Source organism: Tenrec ecaudatus, chromosome 14 (assembly GCF_050624435.1).
Source record: "Tenrec ecaudatus isolate mTenEca1 chromosome 14, mTenEca1.hap1, whole genome shotgun sequence".
Lineage (NCBI taxonomy): Eukaryota > Metazoa > Chordata > Mammalia > Afrosoricida > Tenrecidae > Tenrec > Tenrec ecaudatus.
Window position 1 is genome coordinate 32,088,921 of NC_134543.1, and position 20,905 is coordinate 32,109,825.

The 20,905-nt window shown below is 51.5% G+C and overlaps 1 protein-coding gene across 6 annotated transcripts in view; it reads right to left on the bottom strand.

Annotated features, from left to right (window-relative positions):
• Positions 1 to 20,905, bottom strand: part of RGS6 (regulator of G protein signaling 6) — a 201,815-nt gene that overhangs the window by 47,309 nt on the left and 133,601 nt on the right. For all 6 annotated transcript variants that reach the window (XM_075530604.1, XM_075530607.1, XM_075530606.1 and 3 more), the window contains 2 exons: positions 12,466 to 12,591; positions 3,913 to 4,099 (listed from right to left, as the gene is read on the bottom strand). In XM_075530604.1, the coding sequence (XP_075386719.1) occupies positions 3,913 to 4,099; positions 12,466 to 12,591 (313 nt within the window). The remainder of the gene's footprint in view (positions 1 to 3,912; positions 4,100 to 12,465; positions 12,592 to 20,905) is intronic.

Genomic DNA, 20,905 nt, shown 5'->3' on the forward strand with positions numbered 1-20,905 from the left:
AAACAAGCAAATCAACAACATCCACCACAACAAAAGGCATACTACACGGTTTAAAATCGGCTATGTGTCAGGGTTGTATCCTCTCGCCATCCTTATCTAATCTGTACGCTAAGCAAATAATCACAGAGGCTGGATGATAGGAATCAGAATTCGGAATCAGGAGTGGAGGAAGGCTTATTACCAACGTGTGATATGCAGACGATGCCCCTTGTTTGCTGGAAGTGAGGAGATCTTGCAGCACTGGCTGGTGAACATCGGGGATCACAGCCCTAAGTATGGGTGACCACGCAACGTAAAGAAGACCCCAATCCTCGCAACTGGGTCAATGGGTAACATCATGATAACAGGAGAAAAGGTTGAAGTTGTCAAGGATTTGGTCTTGTTTGGATCAATGCGCATGGAAGCAGCGGTCAGAGGCCAAACGTGTTCCAAAGCAACGATGCTACTTTCAGGACCCAGCCATGCTCTTTCCAATCTCCTCTTCCTATTGTCAGTGGATGCCATGAGTTGGTTCTGACCCAGATACCACATGCACAACAGAACTGAGCCCGGCATGCTCCTGCGACATCCTCACCATTGATTGAGCTCATCGTGGTCAATTCATCTCATTGAAGGACTTCCTCTTTTTCTCCGCCCCCCCAACTTTACCAAGTATGGGAGCCTTCTTCAGGGACTGGTCTTTCTTGACAACATGGCCAAAGTGTGTAAAAGCCATCCTTGCCTCTAGGGAACACTTTGGCTGTCCTTCTGCCAAGACGGATTTATTTGCCCTTTGAGCAGGCTCTTGTCCTTTCAGAAGGAGTCCTGGTGGCATAGTCCTTACAAGTTTGGCTGTGACCTGCAAGGTCAACAGTTTGAAACCACCGCCTCTGCTCAGGAGAAAGCCTGAGCTTTCTGCTAATGTAAACAGCTATGGTTGGGAGAGGCACGTGGGGAGTTGAACTTGGACCTACAGGGTTGCTATGAGTCAGCATTGACCTGACGGCAATGAGTGTGGTACTTTCAGTCTTCTTCTCCAGCACCACAATTCAAATGCGTCAGTTCTGCTTCTGTCTTCCTTAGTCAATGTTCAACTTCCGCGTGCATGGGAGGCCATTGAATAAGGACGAGGGAGGATGAAGGCATTTGCATGGTGGTGAGGAAGAGCAAGACTGAAGGTGCCATGGACGGCCCAAAGAACAAGCACACCTCTCCTGGAGGAAGTGGAACCAGTCTGCGCCTCAGAGGCAAGGGGAGCATGACTCTGTGTCGTGTCCTGTTGTCAGGGGAGACCAGACCCTGGAGGAGGGCATCGTGCTCAGTACAGTCGAGGGGCAGCGAAGAAGAGGCACAGGGTGGATGGACACGGTGGCTGCCTCAATGGGCTCACACATAAGGCCAATTGCGTGGACGGCCCAGTACTGGGCGGTGTTTCCTTCTTTATGACACAGGGCCGCTCTGAGTCAGAACTGAGCGGACGGCACCCACCAACAGCAACAAGAACAGCAGGCAACGGAGCCAAGCAAGGGAACGGGTCGACCATTCATTCTTCCTTTCCCATGTGAACGGCGCGGCTAGGTGATCAGAGTAGATGAGGGACGCTTCTCCCGATGGAAGCATGCCAGCTGCCAAACGAAGAAGGGGTGGCAGAATTAGGACACGTCACCATTCTGTCACCCCTGATGAAATAACAGGAGCCCTGCTGTTGTCCTGGCCGAGCACCCGGCTGCTACGTGAAAGGTCGGCAGTTTGAACCCACCACCAATCTGGAGGACAAAGATATCGCTGTAAAACTTATAACGTGGGCAAAGTTGGGGCTCAATTCTACTCTGTCCTATAAGGTCGCGAAGAGTCAGAATTGACCAAACAGCACACGGTTTGTTTTTGGATTGGTCATTAACAGTGTGTCTAGGCGACAAATATAGTAAAGTCACACACACACACACACACACACAACAACCAGACGTTATGTGGTTTCTAACAGGCACAGACAATGTAACCTAGGAAGTGATCTTGCCCACTCAAATCAAACCTCATTAACTATCTAGATCAAGCTTCCAACGTGTAGGGGATGGAGATGACAGAAGGACATGTTCCGCAGGAGCACAGGGATGCACTCAGAAAATGCCTGGCTACGAGAACCTCGGAAGGACGTAGAATCTGATTTCTTTATAAAATAGGCTCTAAGGGGGAGGGGGCACGATGGAAAGGGAACTTGTAAATTAAAGGACATTGAATGGACTCTAATTAAAGACAAACAGACAACAAGTGGGCGAGTCAGGGGAGACATTTACAAGGCTGCCATACATTTGAATATTTGCCTTATTCTCTAATGATATTGGGAGATGACTGCTAATTGGCTAAGGTGTGATCATGAGATTGTGAGGTCATCAAAAGGGGGTCACTGTGGTTTTGAAACACATGCGCAGATGAAATGGTGTTATACTTCGGACTTGCCTTACAGTGATCTAGTGGCGGGTTAGAAAGTAGGTAGAGACATTGATAAAACAAGGCCAGTGGTGGGTTGGTGGTTGTTGAGGTTGGAAGAGGGTAGATAAGCGCTTGCTGTTTGGTTCTCTCTACTCTTCCATACCCTTAAAAGTTTCCAGAGTAAGCGACTAAAATAAATCCACTTTGATGTCATTCTCAAAGCGATCACCTTGCCCTGGCTGCACCCTGGTTCTGACCAGTATCCCTTTTCTTCTCTTTCGGGGAAAATGGGGACTTGGACTGGGTGCTTCTCATCATCCACCGAGGGACCCACCTGGAATACTTGATCGCCCTCCCCACTGGGCTAGGCCAATATGGCGCCAGGGAGCAGAGACACATACAGAGATATCTCAGGGCGAAAGAAGAGCTTCCTCATGACAGAGATCTCTTGTTTGGATGCTGTAATGGGCGAGGGCCTCAAGATGGCAGAGGGCCAGGGCACACCTTCACAAAACCACAGGTGCCGGCAAAGGCGTTTGATGAGGTTGGGGACGATGAGGACTGTCCCAGTGTGGGGAGGCCCTTCCTGGCTGCAGTCTGAGCACATGGCAAGGCAGACCGAGAGGCCAAGGGCCACTGGCCGTGTCCTGCGCCATCATTTGCATCAGCACAGCTCCCTGGAGCGTCTTAAATCGGATGGTAAGAGGTGTGGGGAGGCGCCATTCCTCAGCTCTTCCCCTGGGAGAAGCGAGAAGCAGGGTTGGGGAGACCACAGAGAAAGCTCAGGCCCTGTTGTGGGGTGTGGGGTGGTGGGAGGAAATGAAAAATTGAGGAGCAGGAAGTTAAAAACTGATCGGATGCTCATCTTTTAGGGTGACTTCTGGGCTTTCTGCTTCTTTGTCCTTTCCAGCATTGGGTCCCAACTGTCCCTGACAGGGTTAGGAGTGTCCCCGTGGGTGCCCATCGCCCCCTGCGCTCACCCCCTTGGGGCATTAGGTTGTGTGTTTCCTCCCGTAGGCCCAAAACCCTGGAGGGCAGGGCCTTCGGTCTGTTGGTTGTACTAGCTCATAACACAGTGAAGTTCAGGCCCCGAGAGGCGCTCAACTAATAGGAACAGTGTGGCTGCCAGGCTCTGGGAGCCGGGTGGCCTGGTGTTCCAAGTGCAGGCTTGTCTGAGTCATGGACCTGCCGGCTCATTATACCCACTTAATGGGTTCTGGATCTCAGATTCCACAACTGACTTATGACAAGACTTGGGTTCCCTAAAACACTGGGACTTCCCTGGAAAGAACAAAGCCAATAACTGCCAATGCCTCTCTTTCTGAAGGGTTGTGACAGCACCAACCCAGGACGACAGCTCTAGAATTTCATGGCACACTGACGGAATACATTTCCACCGATGGTCTAATGTTCCGCAATGCCCTAGACCTACCTTGAGGGATCAGATGGTGGAGGGGAACGAATGACCACGTGGTGGCAGAAGCATTGAAGAAATACACAAACCTGTGCGTCTTCAAATGTATATCTGCCTCCGTCTTTGACGTTCTGGCTGGTTATCTCGTAGCTGTGAGAGTCCAGGTTGATTGCACTCTGGGCCCCTGGGGCCAGGAATTCCTGCCAGATTTCTTCCACCCTCTTGGCCACATCCTGGAGGGGCTGTTTCTTGAGATCTTGCACAGCCAACCAGAACCTGAAGTCAAAGCACAAACACAAGTGGGTACTGGGAGCTCCCCTTCTGCATCCAGTGGGGGTTGATTCCCAGCACTGGCATCCCACATGCCACTCATTTTGCCGTCACCGGGCCCCCAACCTGCCCAGAGACACAGAGACCCCCGGGGCTTGCTGTAAACGCATGGGATGTGGTCCCCCACAGGCCCTGCCCTCCCTCGATACCAAGAACTTTCAACTTCAGCGCCACTGCCATGGGGGGAGGGGGTGCTGAGAACTCCTTTGTTGTGGAGGCAGCCTTGTACCCTGCGGTGGGGGGGTGAGGTGGGAGGTCGGGGGAGCAGCACCCCTGTCCTCCACTCACGAGATGCCAGAAGTATCTTTCCCATGAAACAGCTACAATGGTCTCCGTCACAGTCAAGCTCCCCCCGGGGAGGGCAAAACCAGGTTGGTGAGAAGCCCCTCTCTTATTGCCCAAGATGGCTTTCTTTGTTAAACTGGGGTGGGGGATCCGTTCCCAAATGAAGGAGAGATCAAAGGAGCCAACGGAATCCTGCTATGGATTCTCTGGGCTGCAGCAAACCAGCACTCCTGTGACTGATGGAGGCTGGAGGGTTCCCACAGTGCTTGGCGGGGAGCGGGGGGCCTTCAGGGGGGGGCACTAGGCAAACAGTAGGTGCTCAGTACATGGCCACAGCGTTGAAGATGGGCTCTCCGGGACTGTGCTGAAGGGGCATCCCGATCCGTGGAGAGTTCTCTGCTGAATGCTTCTGCCCCTCACTCCCACATCTGCCCCTGGGTGGTGCAGAGGGCTAAAGCAAGTGGCTGCCAACCCCGAAGTGGGTGGTATGAGCCCACCCAGAGGGGTTGCCAAAGACAAGCCTGGCAGTCTACTGTAAAATCAGCCACGGAGCACAGTCCTGCTCTGAAACACGCGGCGGTGAGTCAGATCAACTCCATGGTAACTGCCGGGTGAACCTTCTGTGTCAGCACCAAGGCAGCTGTGGGCCGAGCTGGGGTGCTCGGTTTCCCCTTCCTGCTGAGAGCAGCAGCAAGCAGAGCTCCAGCTGGGGCAACAGCACCCCAGGACCTGAGTGTGGCTCCCAAGCCCATCCTGGGAGGAGTGTGTGTGTGTCTCAGCAGGGGCCCAGGTGTGGGCAGAACATCCTTTGCCCTGTGCGAGGGGGGCAGGCCAGTCCGCAGTCACGTGGGTGAGCATAGCCCCTGGGTGGTGAGGTCTCAGGGCCTTGAGAATCAAGGGTGCCTGGGGGGCGGGGGCAGAGGGGTGGGGGGAGACAAACACAGCTCAACAATGCCGTGGGGGAAAGGGCTTTCAGCCTGTCATGGAATTTCACCGAAAGTGAGATGTGCTTGTTTTGTTCAAAGGTTAAGCATGTTTTCCTGTGACTGTTCCCCAGAGAGGTCGCTGGAGCCGAGTGCACAGCCCAAAGGTGCCGCTCAGTGGCCTCCTGCGGTATTGCAGCTCCTGTTCACCAGGGTACCAGACAGGTGTGTGAGATGTGCACATCCCGAATGCTGGCTTCCGACTCTGCTTCACTTGATTTGCCAGTTAGGATTCCAATCACCTCCTTCAGTAAAGCCCCCAGGGTCCCCACACTGGTCCCAAAGGAGAGTATGAGAGGCAGGGCGGGAGACATAATGCCATCACTGACGAGCCATCCTCCTCCCGGCTATCCCAATCGCTCGGGACTGCAGCCTCTGTTTCCTCATCTGTAGAATGGTCACCGAGTGGCTGAAACCATTTGTGGCAAAATTCTGAAAAACTTCCCATCCAGTCAAGTCCGAAACCTTTTCTGGGCCGCTGGGGACATGTGGCAGGTGGAGTCAGCATGGCAGCTGCAGTCCCTCGAGCTTCACATCTTTCTCCTCACATGTCCTGGGCGGCAGCCTCTGGGGCCCTTGTGACCATGCTTCCACCCACTGTCACCCGCCCTTCCATGGCCTTCTTTCCTCCGTCCTCGGTGCTCCGACCTGCAGTGGGGCTGCTCAGCCAGCAGAGGGCGGCAAGGAGGAGGGTGCCTGTTGGCTGTCGGAAGTCTGTGGCCAGCGTTGGAGAGGAGGGTCTCTCTGGGTTCCCGGGTGTCCCTGTTGCACCTATAATGGTGTACATTGAACAGAGGAGGTGGCTGGACTCCTAAGAATGAAAACGGTTGTTGGCGAGGAGAGCACCGGCAGGCTTCCTTTGCCCGGAGGACTGTGCTCCCTGGATCGGTGAACTGCAGTACCCAACTTTAAAGAAAGGGGCAGAGCGAGCTTTCTAGGGCAGCTCACCAAAGACCCTGTCAATGCTCCACCACGCAGCCCTCCCTCTGCCCAGGGACTTGCCTCTGGGCTGGGAAGGAGCATCTCCAGGCCAGGGATCTTCCCAAGCCCACCCAGCCCAGTCAATTCAGTCTCCTAGCGACCCTTCATAGGATTACTGAGGCTGTAATTCTCCACAGGAGTAGAAAGCCTCATCTTTGTCTTTCGGAGATGCTAGTGGGTTTGAACCACTAATCAATCTTCTGGTTAGCAGCCGTCGTAACCCATGACGCCGTCAAAACTCCTCCCAATGTCACTGGGCCCCTGCGCTTTTTCACACAGGTGGTCAGCATCCAGCTGTCACCAGGAACATCACCCTCTGTGATTTCCTGTCCCTTCTCCCCAGTCTGTTCTGAAGAGGAAGATCCTGGGGACCTCCAGGACCCGGCATAATTATCGGGGTGCTGCAGTAACACTCACCATTCAGCTGGGTCTCAATAGAGCCCAGATCTGACCAACACGGGCATTTTGGCATAACATTTAATATATGCTTACATAAAAATGAAAAGGTTCCCTTGGTTGAATAAAACCAAGGATTAAAAAAAAAAAAGACAATGAAACAAAAAACCAAACAAGCTGATAGGCATGCTGGGGAGAAGAGGACAAGGTGGATGAGGAGGAGGGGGACCGGGAGGGCTGACACTGTGAGATGGCAGCTTTCGCTCCCTGCACACACACACACACACACACACACACACACACACACACACACACACACACACTCCCCCGGTCTGCCTGCCTGCCTCTGGATGACCTGCCCGATCCCTCTCCAGTGACAGCAAAACAGCTGTGACAAGAGCATCCTGACATCCCGTGTGTTTACCACCCCCAGCTTCAAAGGCCCTTTGTTTGCATTTGAAATTCAGGACAGGTTTGGGCTTGTGTTTACCATCTGTGCACCCTGCAGACCCGAGCTGGGTCCGGGAGCCCACGAGGCCGGGCTACACTGCCCCCCGGAAGCCCAGGCGCTCTGCCCGCACATTGTCTGCAGGGTGGGGGGCCGTGCAGGGCCTGCTCTTATCAATAGCCTGCAGGTGCGCTCCTTCTGGAGGGTGCCCGCGGCCGCGGCAAACCCACCCATCCTGCACTAAGCCCCGTGTCTTGTAGCACGAGGGCGGGCGGACTGGCAGACACAGGCCTGGCTGGCCTCCTGGAGACCGCCTCCCCCAGTGACTGCCAATTGTCGGAGCCATGTGCACTGGCCTGGGATCCTGTTCAGTGGCCCAAGGCTAGCCATGAGGTTGGTGGTTTGAGTCCACCCAGCAGGCACAGCCTTGAAGCCCTTTGGGAACCGTTTCTACACTGCACACAAGGGTCAGCATGCATGGCATGGACTTCTTGCCGATGAAAAACAACAACAACAACAACAGCTGCTCAGAGGAGTCTTTGGGCAGCGCAGATAATCAATGCGCTTGCCTGGCAGCTTACTCCCCCCAACATCAGTCCCCCCAGACCAAAGACACAGTTCTACTCAGATCCCCATGGGACTCACCATGAGTCAGACTCGGCCTTAACTGCTTAGAACTGCAAAGGGGAAACTGGCCTTCGGGGCGAGGCAGGCTGGACTCAGGAGCTTCCCACCCCTACCCCGGTGGAAAGGGGTACAGGATTGGACAGGGCTTGTGAGTTCTACAGGGGCTTCCTCAGGTGGCCTATACAGATAGGAGTTGGGGGTTTCTCCTCCAGGCTGGCGGGGGCGGGGGGTGGGGGATCATGTCGGCTGCTGTCCATTCAGCCAGGAATGGCTGGGCAGCCTTGCTGTTCTGGTGGGTGTATCTTGGCAGAAGCCAGACTCGAGATTGGTTAGGACCTTTGGTTTGTTCACCAAGAAAAGCAAACTCCAGGCCAAAGGGAGTGTTTCTGGGCCCTCTGCTGGCCAGTCAGCCTCAGGAGCAGTGGATTCGACGCCAGGGGGCCTCTCGTGTTGGGCTTAAGTCCTCTGAGAGCTGTACTCTGGACCACGACCTCTTTGGAAACCCAGCCTCGGCCCCTGGGCAGTTGGATCAGCCACGCGCAGGCCGTGCCGGGCCGGGCTGGTGCCGCTGCTCAGATTCATCCCGAGTTTGCTCAGGGGCTAATCTTCCGGGCACGGGCCTTAGACTTCTTGGGACTTGGGGCAACTGTGGAGCTGGGAGCTCTCCCGGCAAATGTGGCAACTCCCCTGCGCAATCTTTTAATTGCTTCTCCCTTCAGCTGACACTGTGCGGAACCAGGATAATCAATCTGCAGGTTAGAAGAACCTTCCCGCTTTCTCTGGAGACGTTAGAGCTCATAAAAAATGTACGGGACGCTCTTCGCTGCAGGTTTTGAGTCGTTAACTCATGCCCTACCATGCAGCAGAGGGTGGCAAGCTGGGGAGCACCCAGATGTGTCCAGGGGAGGGGGGCAAACGTGGCCAGGGAGCAGGAAGGGCGGCCGGGTAACAGAACTCATCGCCAGTCTCTGGGCTTAGCCGGCTGGAGGCTCCGGCCTTGTGGCAGCTGCCCCTTTGGGCCCACCCAGTCCGAGGGAAGCCCTGGGCTGGGCTGGGGTGAGGCAGAAAGGGAGAAAGGAGGTAGTCCCAGCCTTGAGGACAGACGACCACCTCCTGTTGACCCTGGTCCCTGGGGACCATCCCCTTCCCGTCGGCTCCCTGGTTCACTCAGAAGAAATATCCAAGGCGATTTCAAATGACATCATGTCATTCCAGAAAGCGTCCCTCACAGAATTCTGGCTGGCGCCTGGCTCCTGCCAGTGCAGAGACAGCACACTCGGCTCATCTGTGCAATCTGCCAAGATGACTTGTTGTTGGTCTGTCTGGCTATCTACCTTTCTCCCCTCCTTCCAGGCTCCAAGGTCAGTTGTCTGGGCTCTCCTTCTCTCAGGGCCCCGCCCTGAGGGGTGGCCCTAAACCGGCCCTGCAGTCGTGTGTGCCTGTGGCCGGCCTCTGCCTGGCTGCCCTGTTCTTGGGCCTTTCTGAGACTGTCACTCCTTATGGGAGTAGAAAGCCCCATTTTTCTCCCGAGGGGCGGCTGGTGGTTTGGAACTGCCGGCCTTCTGGACCGCAGCCCAATGTGTAACCACCACACCACCAGGGCGCTCCTTCCTGGTGACTGGAGGAGTCCTGAAGTTGTGGGGTTTAAAGCTGCACTTTCCCCTATATATCCAATTATAGCGATGATCATAAAAATGGAATTTGGGCCTCCCGAGAGGATTTCGGCAGCTTTGGGGTGATACTTCTTCTCCGCAGCTGTGCCGCCGCCGCCGTGATCCTCTTTCCTGCCATGGAGCACAGGGGCCCTCGTTAAGTCTGGATTTATGCATGCATGCTGTGGGTGCAGATTAGCACAAATGCTCACCCCCCCCTTCTCCTCGCCCCTGCCCCCAGCTTCCTTTAACCCCAGAGTGAGAGCAGCCCTCTCCGAATGGGGGAACAGCGAGCTGCAGGGCCAAGAGAGCCAATGGCAGCAAGGAGGCCTGGACACCTGCGGGGACACCATCCTGTGTGCTCTCTGGGGCTCAAGCCCTGGCAGAAATATGGCTCCAGACACACCCAGGCCTTTCCAGGATGGAGGCTCCAGTCTGGGGAAACAAAGCGGCGGGGTAGCCGGATGCTCCTGCTCTGGGCCCCTCCTTATGCCGTGACCTGGGGCTGTTCTTCCAGCTCTCTGCACTGCTGCAGGTCGTGAGGGGCCTTCGGCCGCTCGGGGCTCAGGCACAGGCAGAGAAAGAAGCTTCCCTGTTTGAGGGTTCAGGGAGTTGTGGATGAGAAGGGCAGAGAGGCAGGACTCCTGGCACGGCTCACTGGGAGGGTAGCAGGGGTGGGACCCAGGCTGAGCTGGCAGCAGAGGGGCTGGTCCGAGGGAACTTTGCTCCCTGAGCAGCAGCCACCTCCACAACAGTCCAGGAGGCTGGCTGGAGCACCGCCGCAGTGAACAGCAGCGTCAGAGCCCAGGCTTCTGTATTGCAGGACAGCTCTGGGCTGGGTTCAGGATAACGCATGACACAAAGAAAGAAGTCTCTGCCATCACCCGGAACCAGAGCGCCAAGCCCGTCCAATCTCTATCTGGCCCATGGAGGCCTAGGTAGTCATCCATGCGTGTACAGTTCACCCAGACACCATGGCCTGGGTGTGCCCCACTGCCAAGTCATGGCCCGCACATTCTTCGCATGTGGGTCGCTCTCCTATTTTTATCTCCTGCTATCTTCAACATCCAGCTGAGGATCTGCCTGCCCTGGCAGACACGGCTCCTTCCCTTATTCAGGCAGGTCTTCTTTCCCGGGCTGTATTCCCATTGACATTCACGGAATGATTTCACTGCTCTTGTGTTTTTCTCTTCAAGGACCTTCGAAGATCTTGGCAGACAAACACAATTCACTTTGATTTCTTGCACACCCCCCCACCCCCCAGCAGACCCTCGGGAGGAGGGACACAGCCCTGTTGTTGTGGGCTGCCATGGGGTTCGCCCCATCCACGGTGTCCCACAAACAATGGGAAGAACTGCTGCAGCCGCCCCACGATGGGTTGTAGGGGGCACGGTTGTCATTCAAAGGGCGGCGACTGGCTGATTTTCACAGGTGGACAGGTCAGGCCTCTCTTATCAGCCCATCTCAGTCTGGAAGCTCAGGTCCCACTGGCTGTGCACCAATGACCCCTGGGTTGTCTGCACGCAGTTTTACCACTGAGGCACCAACGTCCCTGCTGATGCAGCGTAGGGATGTGATCAATGTCATGTGCATGATGACTAAGCCAGTGAGGGCCTTGGACTTCCAAGTGTCTTCTGAACACTGCTCTCGGGAGAGACCAATCTCTGGAAAAGGATGTCGCGTTTGGCAAAGACAAGGGTCAGTACAAGAGAGGAAGACCCTCAGAGAGATGGACTGGCACAGTGGCGGCCGCAACGGGCTCAGACAGAGCCAAGGGGTGATGATGGGGCAGGACCAGGTGGTGTTCCCTTGGGTTATAATAGCTTCACTCTGAGTCAGAACCAACCCTAGGGCACCTAAGAACCACAGAGAACACCCTTCCTGAGAAAGCGTCACTGGAAGATGAGTGTTAGCCTAGTTCTATAAAAGGGAAGCCGATGCTGAAAAGAAAAGGGAAAGATTGAGTTGTCCATCTTTCCAAGGAGGAAAGCACTGGTTTGCGAAGATCATTACGGGTCTTTGGGAAATCACATTTCCCATAGATGCTCGGATGCTTCATTGAATACAACGAAAAGTTAAACAGGCACATTGTTGGGACCTTGTAAGACACCCGTTTTCCCTGCTCCTCCCTTTCATATTTTGAAGGTGTGATGTTTTCATCTACTAAACAGGAATTATTAATCCATTGATACAGTTCCCCTAAACAGTAACGATGAATCCATGAAGACATCAAACACAGTTGGATCTCCTGGACACCGAGGAGCAGCAGAAGCAAAGTGTGGCTGGCTGGAGCACCGGCCCAGTGAACGGCGGCATCAGAGCCCAGGCTTCTGCATTGCAGGACAGCTCTGGGCTGGGTTCAGGATAACGGTGACACAAAGAAAGAAGCCCACGCATAGCCCCCCCCCCCCCCGCCCAGGGGAAGTGTGTTGTCGTAGCTTGGGCAGTTAGGGCTCTGGCTATTGCATGATATTTACTTTGACCTTTGAAATTCTGAAACGAACCCGCTGACCCTTCTTCCGTGTCTTGCCTGCCACGTGTCCGAGACGCCGACTGGGATTGATCGGAGGAGAGCGTCTCCGAGCTGCCCATCTCCACTGAGCCCCCAGGTTCTGTGGTTTGAGGGCACGAAGGATGCCACCATTCTTGCAGTCACGTTTCTAGAGCCAAGAGTTGGGCCTCTTGACGGCATCTGTACTTTAAGAACTGAACACTGCTGGTGCTGGCAGGTGCGAATGTGGGGGCGAACCGGCAGCACGGTTTAGTTTATTCTTCTCCATTTCCACCGGAGGCAGATGAACTGGGCTTTGAATCTGAACCAGAGTCACGCTTTCATTGAGAGGAACGCAGAAAGAGAGACTTATGATGCCGCGCGCGCGCGCGCGCGCACACACACACACACACACACACACACACAGATCACACCTTTGAGATATTTACCTGAGGTTTTCTGAACTGAATTCGGACTCCAGGAACCGGAGGAATTGGTCTCGTCCCACCTGGTCCTTCAACATCTCATCAAACGAGAAGCCCCACCTCTTGACTCTCTGCTGGCTTGGCTCTTTGCTTTGAAGAGGGGGAAACAAGAAGGTTTTTAAATGACCAGTGATGGGCAAAGACCTGCGCCATAGTCTCTACAACACAAATGCGTTGACAACCATGCACCAGAGGGAGATGCCCCATAGACAAGCGACAGAGTCGATTAAATCTGCATAGACTTTTCCTCCACCACCTGTAACCCAGGGTGGAAAGTCTCTTTAACGCGGGGTCAGGGGTGACTAGAAAGCCTATCAAGTGGTGACTGTCTTGACCCATCAGCTAAGGTCCCAGTCCTTGATGCCAATATTTCTTGACTTTTTTGTCTAACCCAAGATGCCTCATGAACCTAACCTTTTATTAAAAGTGTTACTCTTCTTCCTCCTTCAACCCCCTCCCCACCCATTCTCCTGGAGAGAATCCTATTGAAAGTCACCCCCCAACACACACACACACACACACACACAAACACATACACGCACACATACACACACATACACACACATATACAGACATACACACACACACATACACACACGCACACACATACACACATACACGCACACACACGCACACACACGCACACACACACACACACACACAGCATCAAATCCACGCTAACTCACAGCAACCCTGCAGGCCAGAGCAGAAGGACCACACAGGGCTTCCGAGGCCGCAACTCTCCATGGAAGCACACGGTCCCAGTGTTCTCCTGGAGAGAGGCTGATGGCTTCGAACCACTGGGTTTTCAGTTAGCAGAAAAACGCTTAACCCACTGTGCCATCAAGTGACCCCCAAATCAAGTGTTTCCACTATCAAGCGACCCTAAACTGATCCGAAATGTCTTTGCTCATCCAGGAGAGTGCATCGTTTGCTTAAGGTGGAATGCTGCATCCGGTATGGATCTGATAACCCCCTGCCAGCACTTAACCATAGTCCACGCATTGCTTCCATTGCTTGACCTCTGCCCACTCACCAGAGTCCTCACGACTTCTTTGTGGCAAATGTACTAGTAGAGTCCCCATGGTCCAGAGAGGGTGAAGTACTTTGCATAAGGACGCACGGATTAATGCGGATTCCCAGGGGATTGATAGTCTCACGGTTCCTACTTTCTCTGATGCTGCCTCTATTCTGCCACCTTGGATCATTGTACACCCTGAAAATCCCTCCTTCCCGAGAAGTGTCTGGGAGAACCTGGCCTGGAATGTGGGCATATTGGAAAGAGGGTTCCTATTGTACTATCCAGCAGCACAGAACCTAAAAATCACGCACTTGACATTGCAGCCCTTGAGGGGTTCTTGGTCACTGTGGTAGTTACATAATTTCAGGTCAACTTGAAGATATGTAGACGTGCAAGGGTGGAGTTTGGCCTGTCAATCAGGTCACAGAGTGATGGGAACTTCCTCTGGGCGTGGCCTTCTCCTGGGAAACTCCCCATCTCTCTCTGCCTTCACCTTCCTGCTGGTGGACCCTGGTTGCTGCCAGAGCCCTGGACACACATCCACCACCATTGGATCCACAGGACTTTGCATCCACCAGCCTGTGATATTCCTGCATTCTGCATCATTGTAGGTGGCTGCGCGAGTCTGAGGAGGGACTCATGGACTAGTTTTGGACCTATGGACTTGAGTTGGACTGGGCTGGGATGTTTTCCTGATATGCAACCACTTCTTGATACAAAGCTCTTTCTTACACATGTATGAGCATCTCTGGATTTGTTTCTCTAGTCAACCTGGCCTACCACAGTCATCTTAGTGCTAGGGGTTTCCCTGGCCCCACACAGCCAGAACCCTAGGGTCTGAGACCTCTCTTCTCCTCCTTGGCTGTTCACGACCTGGATCTCTTCCTTCTCAGGAACCATGAATTCTTCTCAGTTTCTCCAGGGACTGAATACAACCTGCTCAGCCCTGCTCCCTGGGTCTTTCCTACCCCCCCCCTCCTTTTTTATTTTTGCACCAGGCGGCTTCTTCATGTCCTTTGCAAATCAAAAAAGGATTCCAGTGTCAGGTAAGACCAAACCCAAACTCACTGCCACGGAGTCAATACTGGCTCATAGTGGCCCTATAGGACAGGATAGCGCTGTCCCTGTGGGTTCCCGAGACTAACTGCTTATGAGAGCAGAAAATCCCATGTTTCTCCAGAGGAGCTGTTGCTGTTTTTTTTTAATAAATCATTTTATTGGGGACTCGTACAACTCTTATCACAATCCATCCAACCATTGTGTCAGGCACATCTGTACATATGTTGCCATCATCATTTTCAAAGCATTTTCTTTCTACTTGAGCCCTTGGTATCAGTTCCTCATTTTTCCCTTCCCTCCTGAACTCTTGATAATTATAAATCTCTATTATTTTTTCATGTCTTTACCCCTTTGTCTATTGTCCATCCCCCTGGGAGGGAGTTTTAGGTTGGTCTTTGTGATCAGTTCCCACCTTTACTCTCCATCTTCCCCTTACCCTCCTGGAATGGTTACTCTCAATATTGGTCCAGAGGAGTTTATCTGTCCTGGATTCCCTGTGTTTCCAGCTCTTATCTGTACCCTTCTACATGCTCCTGTCTGGCCAGATTTGTAAGATATAATTAGGGTCATGATAACAGGGAGTGGGGAAGCATTAAAGAACCAGAGGAAAGTTGTATGTTTCATCAGTGCTACACTGCACCCTGACTGGCCCGTCTTCTCCCCAGGACCCTTCTGTAAGGGGATGTCCAATTATCTACAGGTCGGCTTTGGGCTTTCACTCCACACTTCCCCTTCAATCACATGATGATGTTTTGCTCTGGGTCTTTGATAACCTGATACCTCATCCCATCAACACCTCATGATCACACAGGCTGGTGTGCTCCTTCCATGTGGGCTTTGTTACTTCTCAGCTAGATAGCCATTCGTTTATCTTCAAGCCTTTAAGACTCCAGATGCTATATCTTTTGATGCTGCTGGTGGTTTTGAAATGCCAATCTTTTGCAGCTCATAGCCCACCTTGCAGCCAATAAGTCACCAGGGCTGCCCAGGTAGTAAGACAGCCCATTCTATTTACCCCGTGACATTTCTAACTCCAGAGCGCTTCTCGCTTAGAACCTAGCACATCCTAATACACACGTGTTATGTGAAACAGAAGCTGAACAAAGACGTAGCCTTTTGATGATATTATTGGTGGTCTTCAGACTTTGCGTTCATGGGCCAGCACACTTCTGGGCTTAATGTGATGTTAGCATTGGTTCTAGACTCTGCTTCGCCAATGGACTTCCTGACACCACTGCCAGGGCCAGGGGGGGATAGAAATGTTCCTCAGAGAGAAGAAAAAGGGGACATAACTCGATCCTGCTTGCAGATGCGCAGAATGCCATCTAAGGTCAGCCACTGTCCTAATTTCCTAGGGCTCTTGTAACACATCGTCCCAAACTGTGATTTATTCCCTTTGGGTTCAAGAGGCCAGAAGTCTGAAATCAAGGTGCTGAAATCAAGGGGTGGCTCCTGCCCGTGGGATTCTGTAAGAATCTGTCCGGTGCCTCTCTCCTGGGTTCGTTAGGTTCTGGATAAACCTTGGCTCCTTGCTTTGTAGCTCCACCCCCATTAGAATCTCTGCCTCTGGCATCACATGTCTTTTCTTCTGCATTCCTCCATGTCTTCACACCAGAGACCAGTCACTGGAGGTAAGGTCCACCCTAGTCCAGTAAGACCTCAATTTAACTGCTCGTGTCTGCAAAGACCCTCTCTCTTAATAAGGCCAGAGTCTGAGGTTCCCGGTGGACATACATTTTGGGTGTACACCATTCAGATTGCAGCGTGGGTCTTCTTGCTGTTAGGAGGCGTCAAGCTGGTTCTGACGCACAGTGACGTCATGCACAACAGGATGACATGTTGCCCCGGCCTCTGCCATTCTCATAACTGGTATGTTCGGGGCCATCATTGCAGGGGCTGTGTCCATCCATCTTGCCCAGAGTCTTATTTTTCGCCGTTCCCTGCCAAGCAGGATGCCCTTTTCCAGCAACCCATCGCTCCTGATAACCTGTCTAAAGTATGTGAGGTGACGTCTTTCCATCCCTGCTTCCAAACATTCTGGCTATTTCTCCCAAGACGTGTTTGTTTGTTCTTATGGAAGCCCATGCTTGCTTACATGCTTCCTCTCTCGCCCTGAAATTCAAATGCCGAGAGACTCCTGCAGGCTCCCTTCTTCACTGTCCAGTTTCCCCACGTGTAGGAGACAATTCACAACACCAGGGCTCGGCTCAGGTGCACCTTAGTCCTCCAAGCGACATCCTCGCTCCTCAGCACTTTAAAGAGTTCTTATGCGGCACGTTTGCCCAATACATGGGCTGATTTCTCGACTGCTGTTCCTATGAGCATTGATTGCGGAACCTAGCGAAAGGAAGTCCTTGACAACCTCCGTCCATCCTTTCTCTGTTTATCATGCTATTGTCTGCTGATTCACTGGTGGGGATTTGGGTTTTCTTTACGAGTTACAAGCCTCTCTGAAGCCTGCAGTCTCTTATTAACACCAGCAAGTGCTTCAGGCCTTCTCTGCTTTCAACAAGCGGGTCGTGTCATTGGCATATCCCAGGTTGTTAATAAGCCTTCCTTCAGTCCTGATGCTGCAGTTCTTCTTTCTATAGTTCACCTTCTTAGATTGTTTGCTCAGCATACAGACTGAATAAGTATGGTGAAATGATACACCCCCTGCCCCCCTGCCTACATACATCTGCCCCGCTTTTAAACCACACACTGTTCCCTTGTTCTCTGAACAACTGCCTCTGGTCTGTGTACAGATTCCGCTTGTGTGCAATGAAGTGCTCAGGCCTTCTCGTGCTTCTCAAAGTTATCAGTAGTTCGTTATGATCCACACAGTCGAAGGCCTTTGGGTCATCAGTGAAACACAAAATAAACATCGATCTGATATCTTCTGCTTTCAGTCAAGGTCCACCTGAGGTCGATGTTCTGCATCCCATGGCCTCCTCTGAACCCAGCTGGAGTTGCTGGCGGCTCCTTGTCCACGTACTGGGGCAACTGCTCTTGAGTTACCGTTATCGATGTTTAACTTGTATGTGGCATGAAGGATATTGTTTGATAATCTCTGCTTTCAGTTGGGTTGCTTTTCTTTGGAATGGGCACAGACAGGGATCTCTTCCAGTTTGTTGGCAAATTGTCTTCCAAAGTTCTTGGCATAGATTGCTGAGTGCTTTCAGGGTTTCATCAGCTTGTTTGGCTTTCCGTCAATTCCTGAAGGCTTGTTGTTTTTTTTGCTAATGTTTTCAGTGCAGCTTGGACTTCTTCCTTCAACACCAGTGGTTCTTGATCATCTGCTACTTCTTGAAACAGATGAGTGCCTACCAAGTCTTTTGGGATACAGCAACACTTCCATCTTCTTACATCATTCATTATTTTGTCCATAGTGTCCCGCAATATTACAACTCAAGACTTGAATTTTTCTTTAATTTCTTTCAGCTTGGATTTACTGTGTTCTTCCCGCCCCCCATCCCCCAAGATTTTTAACTTCAGGTCTTTGCATATTTCATTAAAATACTCTGTCTTCTTGAGATGTTTTGTGGAATGGTTTGTTCAGTTCTAATACATGATAATTTCTTACACCTGATTTACTGTATATATTCAAGTATTAGCTGAACCAAATATAAGCTGAGGCACCTAATTTTATCACAAAAACCGCATTAAAAATGTGCTGTAAAACTCAGCGTATACACGAGTATATATGGTAGCTACTCTACATTCAGCAGTAAGTTTTAGAGTCTCATTTTAAATCCACTTTGGTCTTTTCTTTCTTTTTAATGACCTTTTACTGTTCACGTATGATATTCTCGATTCTATTCCACATTTCATCAGGCCATTCGCATCCAATGTGTCAAATCTGTTCTTGAAATGTTCTCTAAATTCAAGTGGGATATACTTCAATGGAATCTTAGCCCTTGTGACTTGTTTGAACATTCTTCAACTTCAACCTGAACTTACATGTGGGCTTGATTATCTGTTCCACAGTCAGCCCCTGGTCTTGTTGTGAGGGATGATATTGCGTTTCTGCATCATCTGTCCACACAGATGTAGTCAATTTGATTCCTGTGTATTCCATCTGGTGATGTCCATATGTACCCTTGTCATTTATGTTGTTCAGAAAAGGTGCTTTCAATGAAGAAGTCGTTGATCTTACAAAAGTCTACCATGTGAACTCCAGCTTTGTTTGATCACCAAGGCCATATTTCTATGTACTGCGTCACAGAGGGTTATGTGTTGGCCTGCTAACGACAACATGAGCATTTCAAAACTACCAGACACTCCCAGGGAGAAAGATGAGGCTTTCTACTCCGGTAAAGGCTCATGGGCTCAGAAGCCCAAAGGAGCAGCTCTATTCTGTCCTAAGGTGTTGTTATGGGTTGGCAGTGAGTCTTAAAAAGAAAAATTCCTCCTCTTTGTTTCCAACTTGCACATTCCAATTGTCAATAATTATCAACGCATCTTGAACGCATGTTTGGTTAATTTCAGACTGAAGAAGTTGGACGTTGGTGGAATTCTTCCATTTATTCACCATTAGCTTGAGGGTTGGTAAAGACATGTGAATAATAGTTGCACTAGCTAGACTTCCTTGTAGGTGTATAAATATTATCCCATCACGGATAGCATCGCACTTTACAACAGATCTAGGGTGCTCTTTTTGATGATGAATGGAATGCAATTCCTCTTGATTTTGCCATTTCTGACAGGATCTATTATCGGATTGATTGTCTCAATCAAAATGGCCAATACCAATCCGTTTCAGCTCTCTAATGCCTGAGATATTGATATTTATGCATTCCACTTCATTTTTGATGACTTCCAATTTTCCTAAATTCCTATTTTTTACATTGGGCATTCTGATTATGAATACTGTATATACTCATGTATAAGCCAAGTTTTTCAGCACAAAAAATGTGCTGAAAAACTGGGGTTTGGTTTATACACGGGTCAGTGGTACCCCAGCGAGGTGTAACATCTTGCGGTGATTGCCGTTTCTCCACTGTTCACTCAAAGCCCCGCTGACACTGCAGGGCTTTAACTGTTTGTTTACTCACATCTAACCAATCAGAGCCGTCCTATGACATGGATGGCTCCAATTCTCAGAAGCACCTGTAGTGATTCACTTATCTGGCAGCTGAACTGGTAAGGATGTGTCTGTGGCTGCGCTCCGTCTCTCCCCTCTGGTCTCTGTGTTAATTCACACCCTGCATTTCCCCCCTAGGCTTATACTCGAGTCAATCAGTTTTTCGGGTTTCCCAGGTAATACCTAGGTGCCTCGGCTTATACTTGGGTCGGCTTACATTCGAGTATGTACAGTAGGTGTTTTGGGCTATTCTTTCTCATTCTGAGTCTTATAGTCTCAGCAAATGGAGACCCCGAGAGCTTTCTCTGTACCCACTGTCAGGATCTACTCCAGTAGGCTCTACTGGGGGTGCAGTCCTTTCCTAGTTATATTTTGAATGCCTTCTAACAAAAGCAGCTCATCTTCCAGCATCAAATCAATATTCCGCTGCCACTCATAAAGTTTTCAGTGGTTAATCCCTCAGGCGAGGGCAATTTACTCCTTCTTCCCAGTCTGTTCTTAGTCTGGAAGTTCTGCTGAAATCCTGCCCACAGGAAAGACGCTGCTGGTATTTGGAAAACTAGTAGCCTATATTTCTGTGTCATAGCGACACAGAGATCCTCCAGTTTGTGGGCTCCTGCCCTGGTGGCGTTATCAGGTTAGCGTAGAACTGCTAACCGCGGGGGCGGGGGGGGGGGAGCTCTGTTCAAAGCCTCCAAGTGTTCTGAGGGAGACAAAGGAAGCTTTCTGGGAAGATTAATGATCTTCTTCCTTTAAAAGATTTACAGCTTCAGAAACCCTGTCCAGGATCAATATGATTCAGAACCAACTTCATGGCCATAGTTGTTGGGTGTGTGTGTGGGGGGTGGGGGAGTTTGGGAGAAGCAGTGAGAACCACCAGTACATGGTGCCCCAGTGCAGACAGCTAAGCTGAGGGGTGGGTGCCGCTGATCTGTGGCTCCCTGGCACAAGTAGGTGAATGAAGGGTCAGGTGCCACCAATCCGTGAGCCTCAGCTCAAGTGACAGGTGCAGTGGTCAGTGCTGTGGGATGTGATCACATGAGGGGCAAATAGATAGAAGATGGTGGGGTACACTGCAGATCCCTTAGCCTCTGGACCGTGGGGTGCAATGGGTGAGGTGAGTGAATTCAACTTGGCAGGACAGGAAGCTCTCTTACACAGCTCTGGAGAGCCACTTCTACTCAGCTCCCCCGTGATGAGGGCTTTCATGGGGAATGCTGGCTGCTTGTCTCCGGTGGCTGTACTGCGCTGCTTTCATTGGC